The 15541-nt window shown below is 36.3% G+C and overlaps 1 protein-coding gene across 3 annotated transcripts in view; it reads left to right on the forward strand.

Annotated features, from left to right (window-relative positions):
• RFTN1 (raftlin, lipid raft linker 1) overlaps positions 1–15541 on the forward strand; it is a 205602-nt gene that overhangs the window by 175244 nt on the left and 14817 nt on the right. For all 3 annotated transcript variants that reach the window (XM_072412447.1, XM_072412446.1, XM_072412448.1), the window contains exons 7-8: positions 1277–1392; positions 14038–14141. In XM_072412447.1, coding sequence (XP_072268548.1) covers positions 1277–1392; positions 14038–14141 — 220 coding nt within the window. The remainder of the gene's footprint in view (positions 1–1276; positions 1393–14037; positions 14142–15541) is intronic.

Consider the following 15541-nt stretch of genomic DNA (forward strand, 5'->3'; position numbering starts at 1 on the left):
GATCGCCAGTAAAAAGCTGTCGGATAAGCGCGGCTCCGTGCGCGAGCTTTTCCGGTTGTTGAATAGCGCGATCGCGCGCGCGATTCCGGATCGCTAATACGAATGCGCGACCGATAATCCGATTTTGTTTGATGAATCAGGGGCATTATGTTAGGGATCTAATGCTCTTTAATGAGTTCTCTGTTTATGTTATGAAGACAGAAAAAAGTGGGAAGACAGCATATTCATACACACCCATAAATCTGCTCTTAGTTTACTAATGATGGCAGTTCCTTAATTGTTGTCTAGTTAAATCTTTAGTGGGTTTAACACATAAAGCCCCAATTTTCACAGGATTTCCATGTGTAGATGTCCAGCGAACGTTTTTATCAGCTGTTGATAAAATGTTTTAAAGTGATTACTATTTTCTATTACTAAATAGGCATTTTAGACAAAACTCTGCCTAAATACTTATGTAAACTGTTTAACTTTGCCAAAATGTGATTTACATACCTCTACAATGCATCTTTACCTGACAGGTGACACTTCAATTTTCTGCTTTACCTTTGCAAATTCCAAACTTTTTTCTAGCAAACTTTTTCTAGTAAACTTTGTTACCTATCCAATAAACAGACACTTAAAGAGGAACTATACTGAAAACTCAAAAAACAAAACAAAAACACACTTACCTTCAACCCCACAGGTCGGTCCGATCACGCCGGGGGTGTCCGGCCTCTGGTCCCCTGTTTTCGGCATCTGGCTCTGGGCGCCGCCATATTTGTCTTCTGTTCCGGGTTCTTCATCTTACGTCATCCCACCTAGGCGCAAGATTCGGTGACGTAGGATGAAAAAAATTTTTGCCAATCTCGCTGCACATGCGTGAGATTAGCAAATTTTTCTCTTTGAGCAAAAAGGCTCCTTCTGTGCATGCCCGAGCATCTCAGGCAAGCGCAGAAGGAGCGCCCAAGTGCCTACCAGGATGCCTGACGTAGGTATCCCGGGAGGCTTTGTGCTCCCATTCTTTCATGACCGCCTAGGCGGATGAGAATTAGCAGGCAGTGCTGCACCTAAAAAAAAAAAACCCCAAAAAACAGAATTTTTACATTACATAAAAGGGTTCGCTACCCTTTTATGTAAAGTGAAAATTCTGAGTTTAGGTACGCTTTGAGAGAGGAAACTGTAAAGCTGAATCATGTTATGCATGGATATTTGCTTAATAGATTGTACCTAAACACAGCCACATTTCCTAATAATGCTATTTTATTGACTGAACATACTTTTGTTATTTCATTCTTAGACACTTCAACGGAATTTACAGATGGCGTTTTTATTTTCGAAGATTTCCCAGAGCAAGATCCAAAGACTGTGAAGCGTTATGATGCTATTGTCGTAGAACAGTGGACAATCTTTGAAGTGAGTGTTCAGTTCCTTAATATTCTTTTATAAATTACTTGCAAGAATTACATTACCATCATGCATATTATTTATTATATTCCTAATACTAAACAGTTATTAAATGGTCTGTCTGTTTTCCCATTCAAGGACAGTAGAAAAAAACAATTTAAGGGACGCATCTCTCTATCTTTGAGGCTCCCTGATAATAAGGGAGAGAGAACTTTTAGTGTAATCCCTTTTCCCATTGTAGGCCAGGCACTCAAGGGCTCTGTGGTACATTTGTCCTTTAATGTAACCTCGGATTGTCTCACAAATAGTTCCATTCAAAATAATTTGCATACATTACTTGGAATGTAGGTCATAAACCTAAAGCATGAAAGATATCTTAATCAATTAGATCAGCGTTGTTCCACCTTTATTCATGGCGCTGTTCTCATCCTATGTTTACCAGCTCTGATAAAGGAAGTTGCGGCATAATGAAAAGCTCAGAAAATTACTTCTATTTATCCCACAATCCACTGACCAGCTTTGATTATAAAAAATCTCTTCCTAGCACTTAACATCCAGAGAAGTGACTTTCAAGCAGTCAGTCACAAAGTCAATTTTATTTGTACACTGATGCTGTTTGCAATTTTATAGTTGTTTCATAATTCATGCAATTATACATTTAGGTTTGAGTTTGAAAGTGTTTGTTCCTGTAATTTTACTGTCTTTATAAAATCCCAAACTATCTACACTGGTTGCCTTTACCTACCGACAGTAGATCAAACCCTATGGTCATAGCCAAATCCCAGTAATATAGTGGTAATCATGTTAGCGCTATGATAGTACCAAAGTTTGCCAGCCCCTTTTTAGGCTGTTCATTTTTATTGGTTGATGACTCAACCTTAGTAAAGTAATGAGTGAGTATAAATTTGGGGAGGGAAAGTCAGAGGCTAGCAGCAAGCTAGCGGACAATGTTAAATATGTTGGAGCTTTGCGCATTGGAAAGCCCAGGGATATTCTGCAGAAGTGTTTGCAAAAAATTAGAGTAAGTATGCACAATGGACATTTACTACTTTCCTTGCAATCCCTGCCTTTACTGTAAATAATCCAGTGATTAAGTGTGATAACGGCTTTGGCATTTTTAAACTGTGACATTTTTACATTGGCATGGCACAATCAAATCTGCATTTGCGTACATAATGCACTAACATAGCTAATGTTGTGTAGGTGTACTGACTACATACAGAAATCTACAAAGGGTTTAAATAGTTAACATGTACTATTAACATGATTTACAGTAAACTGAATTCTAAACTCTAAACTGTAGGCAGATATAAAAGATAGAAAGTAATGCATCTCTTTACGTATACATCATTGATTGTATGTATTTGTATGAAACTAATGTAAGTATAATTTGATTGATATCAAATTTTTGTAATCCTTTATACAACAACTAGTCTGGAAGAAGGAAGGCAGATCTAAACCCCTGAAAAGGCAAAGATTACAGGTAGTCCCCTGGTTACATAGGCGATAGGGACTGTAGGTTTGTTCTTAAGTTGAATTTGTATGTAAGTCGGAACAGGTACATTATTTTAATAAATGCAGTTAGGATGTTTGTCTCAACATATCATTAGGTAGCGTGGTGTCAGTTACTGTTAAAGTCCTCACTGTAAGTTATTCTCAAACAAAGCAAAAAAAAAAAAATCTTTATGGAGCCTAGACATTTATTACCTTCTGGAGCAAGCTGTGCTGTGATATGCAAAAAGAAACAACTGCAGAGTTTGTCTTGCTCATTAAAGAGTTACAAGATGCTACAGATCAGCTCAGCTCTTAACATCACCCACAACCTCATGTGTTTAGCAAAAGATTTCTTCTGCAAGTCATGCAAACCGGCCCTATACAAGCCTCTGTCCTGCACACTAGGGAGCAGGAAAACCCCGTTCGTATCCAGGAGTCGTCCGTATGTCGGATGTCCTTAACCCGGGACTACCTGTACTGTTGCTGGAAACATTCGTGTGTGACTGTTTCCAATGTCAGATGGATGAACGGGCACTGTATACACATTGCCATTCTGTTCTATGGAGTAGGGAGGGGAGGAGGCTGAGTGAGTGATACCTACTATGCTCTCCTCCATGGGAACTACAACAGCCATTCCTGATTGATTGGGGCACCACTGGTTACACACTAGATTTTCAACCAAGGCAAGCATACCCATTCGTCTATGGCAACAATTATCTGACGTGCATGGCTTAAGAGCCAGTCATATGTGCTGCATGCAGATGTGCTAACAAAGGACATGTTGATATAAGAAATGAGCATAGCCAGCATAGAGATGACCTTATCAGTTTTTTATTTTTTTTCATTCAGAGGACTCTGCATTTTATGAGTTTGGTCTTCCCTCACATAAACCCATCATTAGCTGTTATGTTAGGAATCTAGCCATCTTTAATGAGCTTTTGATATCAATCAAATTATACTGGAGGTAAAGAATGGCACCACTGTAATCCTGGCTGTGCTGTGCAGTAGGACTGTATAAATCTCAGGACTAGATGGAAAGAAATACAAATCCTTAGGAGGATAAAACATCCCTCATATATATTTATTTAAGTTGTATAGTTAGCTGTTTGCCCGGAGTTCAGCTTCAACATATCTGCAAGAAAATATAATAACCCCAGAAACATCGATATTGAGTTGTACTGCATGTCTTTTTTAAAAATAATTATTTTGCAGAACAGAGTTGTCAGTTTGAAAAAATGTATATGTGGTGAAGTAGAGTGATTTAATAAATAGGAACACAAGATATGCTGTCATGAGACTTGCAAGACAAGAGCTGCAAGGCACCTGCACTATTTCCTGTTAATCCAGCGTATGTCTGGGCAGACACCACAGGCTGCTCTGCCTGTAATTCGGAGCTGTTACAATGAAGAGCAGGAGATGTCTATATATTGTTTGTTTGTCATTTCAGCTGACTGCATCAAGGCAGGTACTGAAAATATGTTTTGGCACATCATTTTGCTTTTCCTGATACGCAGGTGTTTTCACCGTCTTGGCCGTTACAAACTCAAAAACCTATTAGAATGTGTCAGAATTATAATGAGCATAAAGGTTAAGGACACAATCATTCTATGAAATAGGGTTTCCTCTAAATCAGAAGGGGCAGATTTTTAGTTAGCGTTTTGCATAAAAATGATAGCAAAGTAGAAAAAAAAAGGTGCTACCCATATTAGTCACGGCTGTTTAATTTTCTTAAGCAAAGAATAAAAAAAAATTTAAAAACTGATAGGAAGGCCTATTTTAGGTGGCATAATATTCCTATTTTTAAAATTTCAGGGGAAAAAATTTTGCATTTTTTAATCAGGGCCTGATTTGCAAAAAAGGAATGCACAAAAGCAGAGGGAAATAACTATAAAGATAATTGATTTTTTGTTTCTAGATGGATTCTGTGGATTCTAGATGGCAGATAGAAAAAACAAAATCAATTCAGTTCTGATGTATATGATTTGGAGCACAGCTTTAGATGATCTGTTAAAGTGAACACTAGTTTGTGTCTTATATATAAATAAGGTGAACTAAGTATTGTACCTGTGACTAGAAAATTTACCTGTCACTTGAGGCACCAGTCTTTAACTACAGTACCTAATATTGGGCATTCTGCCAGTCATTGGGGTGCCTGATTCTAACTAGGGTGCTGGGTAATCCCCTGTGTCACTGTAATATCTGCTAATCCTTCATTTGGTAATATCTCCAAATTGGTAATACAGTATCTGTCATTGGTATCATTCTTCCTGGACACACATGTTTCAACTTGTCTACAACCATTTAAACCTAATTCCCCCCCCCCTCAAATTTTGCAACTGCATCCTATATCCCTAACCCTTCCCCTATTCAGTTGACCCTCCATCATCCACAAATATGTGTCCTTCTTTGTCAATAAACTTGGACAGCACTGCTTTACTAACTGTTTGACCAGGTTGGTGGGAACATCAGTTCATTCGTGCAATGAATTGGAAACAATGAAAAGTTTAGTGGATATCTTTATATATATATATATATATATATATATATATATATATGAAGAAATATAATATATATATATATATATATATATATATATATATATAATGTACTTGTAAAGCTCTTCAAGGTAGATTTTACAGGCGTAATTTTACTAAAATATATTAATGTATTATAATAATATTAATAGGTGTATAAATAGTGTAAATTTAAAAAGTGTATTATATTAATAAATGTATAATAAAAATTATGTATAAAATTATATTATGGAAAATTAAAATTCATTGTTAAAAGATTACAATGTCCTAATGGACCAGTTCAATGCTTAGAAGAAAAATAAAAAAAATAGACGTATAGGCTGTGTAATCAAATAAGGTCTCATTCCCAGGTACTGGGTCTTCATGTGTTCTTTCTGTCAATAGCCATCAGTTGGCTTTTCTTTCTTGATATTTTCTACTGAAAAATTAAAAGCAGACAAATCAGTATCTACAAACAACATGAACATCTTCATCATCATCAGACATTTTTTCATATGTGTGGCTCATACATGTGGCTTCATACATGTGGCCTCCTGTTTACCATTTGGTAAATGGTTTCATTATGAAGGGAAATTGATTTGAGTTTTTTGTCGGTAGATAAGAAATTATAGGACTCATTCTGGTATTCTTCAGCTGTCAAAAATTGTCAGTTGAAAGCAGATGTAAACATATAAGTAAGTAGAATATACTGGTAGTATAGCTGCAGAAGAGTCAATTTGTGCATTTAACCTGGTATCTACTAGCACATCCTCCTCTCCCCCCTTTTCCTGCAAAACCTCAGAGATAGAAAATACACTGCTTTAGTGATCACCTGACCTCAGAATTTAACAGACAGGATATAACAGTTCTCTCATACTTAACCATTTCCTCCCAGACACTGCTGAAATAACGAGGCAGTGCCAATAACTGTGGAACTGCGATTAAAGAACAGCTCTTCACCTTTGTCACATGTTAACCATAAAAATGTCATCCCCCACTCCTTCCACCCTGGCCTGTGACTTCTATTATCACGTCTGCCTCTGGGTCGTGTTTCCCTTTCATATTGCAATTTTCAGTTCTGAGCAAATACCATCATTGTGTTCCAGTTATAACTGTCTGGCTGCTACCATAACCTATAGACATTTCCACTTTCTAATTTGACAGCAATTCCAGGTTATTACATACTGTGGTTATGGTGATTACTGGAAAAGGCATAATCTTTAGAGATTAGCTTTGTTTAAAAACACTTTTACACCCGTATTTGCAGGGATGGGGTGGGGCTTTAAAATTTTATTTGATAAAAAATCATTGAAAAAATCATGAAAATATACATGTGAAATTGTAATAGAACAATCAGTGGAAAGATGTAAAGGTTGGTAATTGTTTGCATAGTATAGTATAGTTTAGTAGTAGTATTGATGAGTCAAGTGGTACCTGCTATAACTAGAAAAAATTATGTGTATATATATATATATATATATATATATATACTCAAATATAAACCAGTCTGACTATAAAAAGCATACCTATTTTTACTTGACTTGAACATAGAAATAAAAAAACATGGCTATGCATGAGTTGCACATTGGGCCCAGCTGTCATGCATTTTGAAATTAGAAAGTTCAGTGATTCATTTTTTCTTGGCAAAGTATAATATCGAATTATCCCAGATATTTCCATAAAGACCTATCTTATCTGTATATTATCATGCAATATCTGTAATTGGTCTGTGAGAAATCATAATGTATGTGACTTTGCACATCTGCATAGATATATTCAGGCCATTTCATAACGTACAATTAAACACAACAAGGGGAGAAAAGAACATTAGATACAGAAGACTGCTCTTTCGCAGTTAACTTATGGGAAAGGTTCTAACCTTGTTAAATCCACCAAGGTGCCAACCACCAGGTACCCCACAGGATTGCTTGATCTCAGAGCAGGTCCTAAACGTGTCCCTGATGACATTAGTTAGACCAGGTTGGATCACTTCTGGTGCTTTTGTTATTTCTAATTATGTGCCCAAAACAAGGCGCTTCTCACTTGTCTGCTACCCTTCCCTCTTTGTAGCACAGAACAGACTGCTCATCAGTGATCAAGGTGTCAGAACATAATGTTCCTAAACTGTCACCCTAAACAATTACTAATAATTGATATCGACATTGAGTGAAAGTGTATATTATGCAATAAGTTTGCCATTCTGTGCAATATTTTTAATTGATATTCTGGGTTTTCCGAACTTTGAGGTATAGCCATATCTCTACTCGAGGACCCTTTCTGCTTTCTGGTCTCCCGTCATCTCAGAACATTCTTATTGGTTACAGTGAGGTGGGTACAATGGACAGAGATGGGTTAGTGGGGCTCAGGCCCAAAGTAGTTAGCTTTCCTGGCTTGAAGCTCTGGGTCCTGCTTGCTCTAAAGCATTTTGGCAGGGGACAGACTCTTCCTTTTTAGACTTTATCTCATATCTTTTAATTTCTTGCACTTGAAATTTATTTACAGTATTCAAACTAATTGTATCATTGGGCTTTATTAGAATCAAACCTGGAGCACCAAAAAAAGCTAACAAATATTTCAATAGCCAATTCCTCATCTTTGACAGGACTTTCAGTTTCTGCTTCAATGCAAGACATGGTAGCTTTAATTAAACTTAATGAAATGTACATATGCAAAACCTATTAGAAATCATCTTGTAATGATGAAGGATTCATTTTCTCTTCTATTCAAATTAACTCCCTGTATGAAGAAGCCATGTTATTTTAACTACTATTGCACGTACTAATTTATCTTGCAGTGTTGTGATGATGCTGTATGTTCTGTAAACCTATTTCATCATCATTTTTCCAAAATAAACATTGAAAGTGACCACACTGCCTAATTGTTTACCGTGCTGACTACATGTTTATTATACATTCATATGGTCGCCTTTGTACAAATTATATCTCCCGATCTATTTTCGTGTTTTGTGCTCTCCCAACCATATTATTGTATACTAAACATGTTGTCACTATAGAAACAAATCAGATGTCTCAGAATTAAATATTCATGTTTATTTACCTTTTTATTGCTCTGTGCATTACACAAACACATACACATGTGCACTTAAATACAAATTTCAAACTATGAGACCTTTTTGTCTAGACATATATGATCATCAGCAAAATATATTTAGTGTTCCAATGTTTACAAACCACAAAAAGAATTTTGCTAGGGTAAGCTCATATTTTAGTTTTCCTGAATAATAGGGGAAAGTGAATGTTTTAATACTGTTTTACTGATGTGACTTTCACATTTTACATGCTTGGTTTTCTATATTTTTGTGTTGTGCCTAAAGAATAGAGATTTGTAGATTGGCAACTAGAGAAAATTCTGCATCTTGCTGCAATAACAAATGTTGATTTATTAGCCGCACAAGGGATGTATAATTTTAAAGAGTATGCCGACTCATAGATCCAGATTTACTTTATGCAAAGGAGCAGTAAACCACAGTGTAGCAGAAGTCAGATCTTGCATGGTATCCTCTCCTTGCTTTAGCAACTTGTAAAAGATTGCATAAACAAGAGCATGTAGATATATACAAAAATGTGTTGGCTTAAGTGGAGCCTTAGATCTTCATGAACGTTTATACATAATACAGATATGATTAATGAGACTTTTTTAGTACAGTATGTGACACCAGAAGAGTGGGTCTTTTATTGACATATGTATTTGGTGTTATCAGCAAGCCATTTGCACATCATTCCTTGGTATAACATACAGGTATGTAAAACATGTAATCCCTGACCATATCAATAGACAGTGTAAAGTATGTAACACAAGGGTGCAACAACCAGGTTGATTCTTTTCACAGACAGCGTCTAATTCTTCAGGACCAAAATGGCAGATAGAGTACATATCATAAGTTTGTGCCCAGATGACTTTTAGGAAAGTCTGTAGAAAAAACAAGAGACAAATTTATAATTGATAAAAAGAGAGTTTTCAATGAACTGTGTCATTTGGAAAAGTATGTTTAAGGCTCTTTTAAGGCTGCTTTTAATGGTCAACAAATTAGTTTTACTCAAGGTTTACCCTTGCAATGACTCAAACAATTTTCAGCCTTCTGACCTTGGAATTGTCTGACCCCAGGCCATTCGGGCTCTCTGTCTGTCTGTCTCATTCTCACCACTCACCACTTTCCATTAAAAAAAGAGTATGATCAAAGTGTCTATTTATAAGGCCAGATGGACCTGGTCACATTCCTTGTGTATTTGCACATACACAGTCCTGACCAAATGAAAGATACTTATATGTCTTTGTAACACCTAACTGTTTCCAATGAAACTTACACCTGATCAGGGACTCCTTTACTGCAAAAAAGAGCCCATCTACACCTATAGAAGGCAACAGGCCATCCACTTGTCCCAATGAAAAAAGTGTTAAGTGTTGTTCTTAGAAAGCCCCATTATAATCAGTACTGTATAACCCATAGCCCTAACCTAGGCTGTCAGCATTTGACGTGTAGACAGATGTCCTGCCCTTTTAAAAATTACTCATATACATATTATCTTCTTGAAAGAGTTAATATAATTCTAACTAATTATAGAGATAGGTTGTTCAGTGATATATATTCTCTCACCTCATTACTTTTCACAGAATAATTGAAGAATGGTTGAGGCCTTCTCTGAAAATAGTCAAGGCTGCAATATTCTGCATGCAGAGTATATAGTCAGTTCTAAGACTGTCTATGGCAACACCTCACCAAACTACAAACCATCACAGCAAAATTTTAGAAAGGGCTTTTCAGACTTATGGTCATCCGCAGTGTTGTGTTACATTAACAACCATGCCCCAACCTTCTATTCAAGTGTATGGGAGTGGTTGGGAGCCATTATGTGCTAATGGTTGCGGTAGGTTGTGTCTGGGTTCATTGAAGGGGCATAAAGCTTTTGGCTTTGCAGTTACTATTCCTTCTTTAGAGGAAGCACTGGAAAAACAAGGGCAATCAATGCAAACACTTGCTCTCTGAAAGGGGCCCAATACCATACACAAACATTGGCTCAGTTTATTGTTAATGATCTGAGAACTGCAAAAAAAAAAATAAATGAAAACAGTTTTTTTTTTAATTTCCTGGAGAATATGTTTACCTCTTAATACTAGGAAATCAATAGCTTTGGGAAATGTGTACCCTTATGTTGCTTGCTTGCCCCCGACCTGTTAAACTAGTTTTAGCCTTTCTAATTGATAACTCTGCCAAGTGAAATACCATGGGAAATATAAATATTCAGATGTACAGATAATTCTTAGCCTATTCTAAGACTATTGTGTCTATTGTGTGGCCAGCAACAGAGTTATTTTTTCTTGCCCTGGTACTTATTTATATGTCGGAGAACAATAAACAAGTGTGTGGAGGATGGCTGAAGCCCTGCAGGAGGTCATGGAGTTGCCTGTGGCTATAGGTGAGCTGATAATTTGTTACACTAACAAGTTCAAAATCGTGAGATGGGTCACCCAAAGTCCCCAGCATGCACCCACCTCCTTTGTAGAGTGTCAAAAAGAAAATAACATGTTACCATATTAGTTATTTAAACCTTTCCTTTGCTTGCTTTTTGCAGTTGCTGACTTGTCCGACACTATAAATAAGATATGAAAGAGCAATCAGAGAGATCTGCAGGGGGCTCCCACAATAGATGGCATCATGCAGTTAAATTATAGACCACATACAAAATAAATGTTGTGATTGTTTGGAAAACTGTGGTCACCATTAAGACATGTTTTCTATCTAACGCGTGGGTGTGACATCATGTGGGTGAAATTCACCTGCATCTCTGTAATGCTTTGTACTGCAGCTTCCAAAACATGATTCACACATTTATTTTTGTACAGCACTCTATATGCCCAGATTTATTAAACTGCTTTACTTAGAAATATGGAATTTAGCGCAGCACATCCCCAGCTGCTTTTAATTTCTTCTAACAAGCTGAGTTTCTAAAATGGTATTGTATCATGCATTTGTCTAGATTTACGGTGACTGTGAAGGAAGGCAGTGCTGCATTTATTCCAGCACAGTAAACTTGCATTGGTTTCTCCCCCAGATTTCTGCCCTAGATACTGTCCTTTGACTGCAGTTATTCTAAGCACAGTCCAGGTTATAGCACCATCTGGCATGCCAAAAAAAAAAATCTGATCAGCTTATAGCTGTGGCTTTTGCTCTTTTCCTTTAAAGGAATCATAAAAGAGAACTAGTCATAACAGGGCTTATACAAGAATTCAGACATTTGGTATAAAAGTAGAACTAAATCCAAACTGTTGGTGTTTAGTTTGCTGAATGTACACCTTAAATAACTGTTTTATCCTCCTTTTATATTTATTCTATTATTTTATTTATTTCATAATGGTGCTGCAATTGTTGTATTTAGTTTGAGCCATGGCAGGAAAATCAGGTAGTCTTCTATATCAATCCTCATGTTTGAAGAGTTTGAAAAGAACTGAATATTTACTTTCTTTCATAAGCCTAGCTGTGATCCGTTCTCTTTAGGATGACCAACACACTGATCGATACTGTACTGTAAGTGATAATTTGCTTGTGCTGTTACGAACAATGGAGAAGAAGTGCCAAGATCAGTTCTGTTCTTCACTACTCAATATAAGGCTAGTATTTTTTTTAGAAGCTCAGTCACAATTCTAACATTATTAGTCATTAATTGCTAGGATTAGCAATCAATAACTAAACAGATGGAACAAAGAGCATGTAGCAGCAATTGTTCTCACACAATTGAACACTGCTAACATTCTATACAAGATTAATCACTACTATATGTAAGTTTGTGTAGTTTATACCATAGGGTGTAATTTTCTTATCTGTTTAGTGATAGACCGCTAAACTTAGAAATGAATCACTATCAAATAAAGCAGCTCAACCGAGATACTAAAAATATGCTTGTGTGGCTCTAGCTCAACAAAATGTGGCTGGGGTTTATATAACTCGGTGAGACCCATTTATTATTTACCCCATAGGCATTGCATAAATAATGCTCAAAATTTTTTACTTCCATCATTTGTCCTTCATTCTGCAGATGATGATGATGGTTTAGTTTACCATGATATACAAGTATTCAAGGAGCTTCTTATCCCCAGCCTTGCTACAGTTACCAGTTGATAGAGATAGACAAGGGTATCCCATGCTCATATAAGTCATTATTACCTCTATCCACTTTATACGTACCTCTTTAATAGTTCTTCACTGTCCTTCTTTTGTGTCCACCATAATACATCTTATTATTACATTCAGGCATCTATTGCAGACCAGGGATATTTATTTATGAGATTCTTTTCATTTTAAAAGTAGAGCTCTTTGTACTTTTTTGTTAAGCCTGAAGTATAAAGCTGATATATTCTATCTCTTTCAGTTGAAAAATTTCACCAATTTGTTATGTCTGGCAAATGTCTAAGTGACTGATGTTGAACGCCATCACCAGCCAGCCGCTGCCAACTGAGAAATACGAGACATTTACTTATTGGTTGGCAGGGACATTTTTCTTAATGAAGTAGTAACTGAAGTGCTGGTGCTCCTGTCCCATGCACAATTCATTCCAAACGTATGATAATTTGTATTATTCCTGAGCAAAACTAGCTTAACTCTTGTCACTGTCCAAACCGTGGGTTTTGTGGCCCTATACCAGATCCAGGGTTTATGTATTACAACAATGTTTGGGTTCTATTGGGTACTTCTGACATTTCTATATGGTTCCTTAAACAAAGCAAAGCTTCAGTATTTGGGTTCAATTTCACTTGATTGATGGGGAAGGAGTCCATCTTTGCTTGGACTGCATATCTCTGGGATCTACCACCATGTTTCCCCTTTTTCAGATTAAATACAGATGACATATATATAATGAAAGAATAATTTATAACTTTTTATTATTGTGTCTTCGCCACCACAAGGTCCTGGTATTCTGTTTGAAACATAACAAAATACTTTCTTTTTTGGGGTAAAAGGGTTTATTTAAAGTGTTAAGATGGTATTTTTAAGGGTTAGTTTAGGTTTTAGGGAAAGTTTAGCGCTAAGGTTTCATTTTTAAAGTATAGGTAAATATTCTATGTAAGCTTAATATTTACATTCACTTATTTTGGGGAGATATTCACGTTCTTCCTGTTGTGTCTCTAAGAACAGGAAGTGCAGAGAAAACCCTTTTAGTTTTTCCAAAACGAGAACAATAATAAAAAAAAAAATGGTTTTTGGGTTACTCTCTAAGTTTTGGAGTTAAGGGTTGTGATTAAGGCTGCCACCCCAAAGTGGACTTAGCAGAAAAAACGCAAGGTTTGCCTGTTAGTCTCCCCTGTCACAATTATAAGCTGAAGTTAAAAAAAATGTAGATAAAAAGTTTTTCAAAGTATTTACTTTTCCCATGTGTTGTGCCAAACAAGGGTTAAAAGGGTGCAAATGCAAGAAGATACATATTTTAAACATTGGTGGATCACTAAATCTGGTATACTCGATATTTACCACAATATTGACAGAATGCTTGTGATGTCATCATCTGTAGTACAAAAAGCAAGAGAAAGGTAAGTATATGTACTAACCTTTTTCTAATGTATTTCAATGTTTAAACTGCAGTTTCTATTGTTGATGTAAGGTATTGAAGTGGAACATGTCTATTTGTTTTTGCAGGGTTTAGAAGTGCAGACAGACTACATGCCACTGCTGAACTCTCTGGCTGTCTATGGCTGGCAACTGACCTGTGTGCTTTCAACACCTATTGTGAAAAATAGTAGGTAAGGAGAACATGAGCTAAAGTGGAACCATTTAAAGCATACAAACATGTTGATATGTCGTGTGCAACATCCTAGCAGTATTAGGTGGCTGGGTGGCTGGCTATGCCGTTTGCAATATGGAGTAACTGAGATACTAAATGCAGTTCTGTGTTATGTGTATACTCCTAGGTATACAGTCATTGTGTTATTGCTTCTAAAAAAAACAAATTTGATCAGAGAACCAGACTATCCCTCAAGCATTCCCTAGATTCAATTACTGCCATTGAAACACATGAAAGATTCCCAGGAGGGAGTGTCTGGTTCCCTGTTTTATAAATATAACCAATTGAGTTACTGATATATTCCAATTATTTTACAATTTTTTTTTCCAATAAAGTTCCAATAAGTTCTGAGTTTGGGTGTGTATGTTTCTTTTCATTAATTTTTTGTGTTTTTGTTATTTATGTATTATTGCTTTTTAACCCTTTGTTTGTGTTAAAACATGTAAAACATCTACAAGGAGCCCTACTGGGAACAAGAAAAGGTCCTAGATAATTTAAAGCAGTTCCCCTAACCCTCAGCAGCTGTTAAACTCTGGCTTACCCTTACAGACCACAAAAAAATTACCTTTCATTTGCCTTCCTCTTTAACTTCAATGTATTTTACAAAAAGGTAAAACTTCAAAAAAAATTATTCTGGTCCAAGTTTTAGGGCAATGAAAACTCTCATCCCTTTTTTCCTATGCTCACCTGTAGATTAGTTTAGATGCAGATGTCAGATATCCAGATGACCCTGCTTGTTTAGGCACTGGAATGAACCATCTGTCCTTCTTCAGTGGACTAGGGTTCCACATCACCATTAAAGTGCATTGCAGTAAAGAGCTGGTTATAGTTACATAGTCAGGTTGAAAAAAAGTCCATCAAGTTCAACCACTAGTGAAATAAATATAACCCAGATATAAAACCCTATTGATCCAGAGAAAGGCAAAAAAAACAAAAAAAAACTGTTACAATTTGCTCCATCAGGGAAAAAAAATATTTCCTCATTCCATGAGACAATCCAATGTTCCCTGGATCAACAGTCACTGTTATCTTTACTTCAAAACTTTAATACCCAGTTATATTCTGTGCTTCTAGAAAAACATCCAGCTTTTTCCTAAAGAGGGAGGCTGTTCCACATTTTCACAGACCTTATTTTGAAGAATCCCTTCCTTATTCGGAGCTTAAAACTTCTTTTCCTCCAGACCCAGAGAGTGCCCTTTTGTTCTTTGTAATTATCTCAAAGTGAATAATGTGGAAGAGAGTTCTCTATATGGACCATTTATATATTTATACAGGGTGATCATATCCCCCCTTGAATGTCTCTTCTCAAGGAAGAATAGATTCAGTTCAACTAATCTCTCTTCATAGTGGAGCTCCTCC

Source organism: Pyxicephalus adspersus, chromosome 5 (genome assembly GCF_032062135.1).
Source record: "Pyxicephalus adspersus chromosome 5, UCB_Pads_2.0, whole genome shotgun sequence".
NCBI lineage: Eukaryota > Metazoa > Chordata > Amphibia > Anura > Pyxicephalidae > Pyxicephalus > Pyxicephalus adspersus.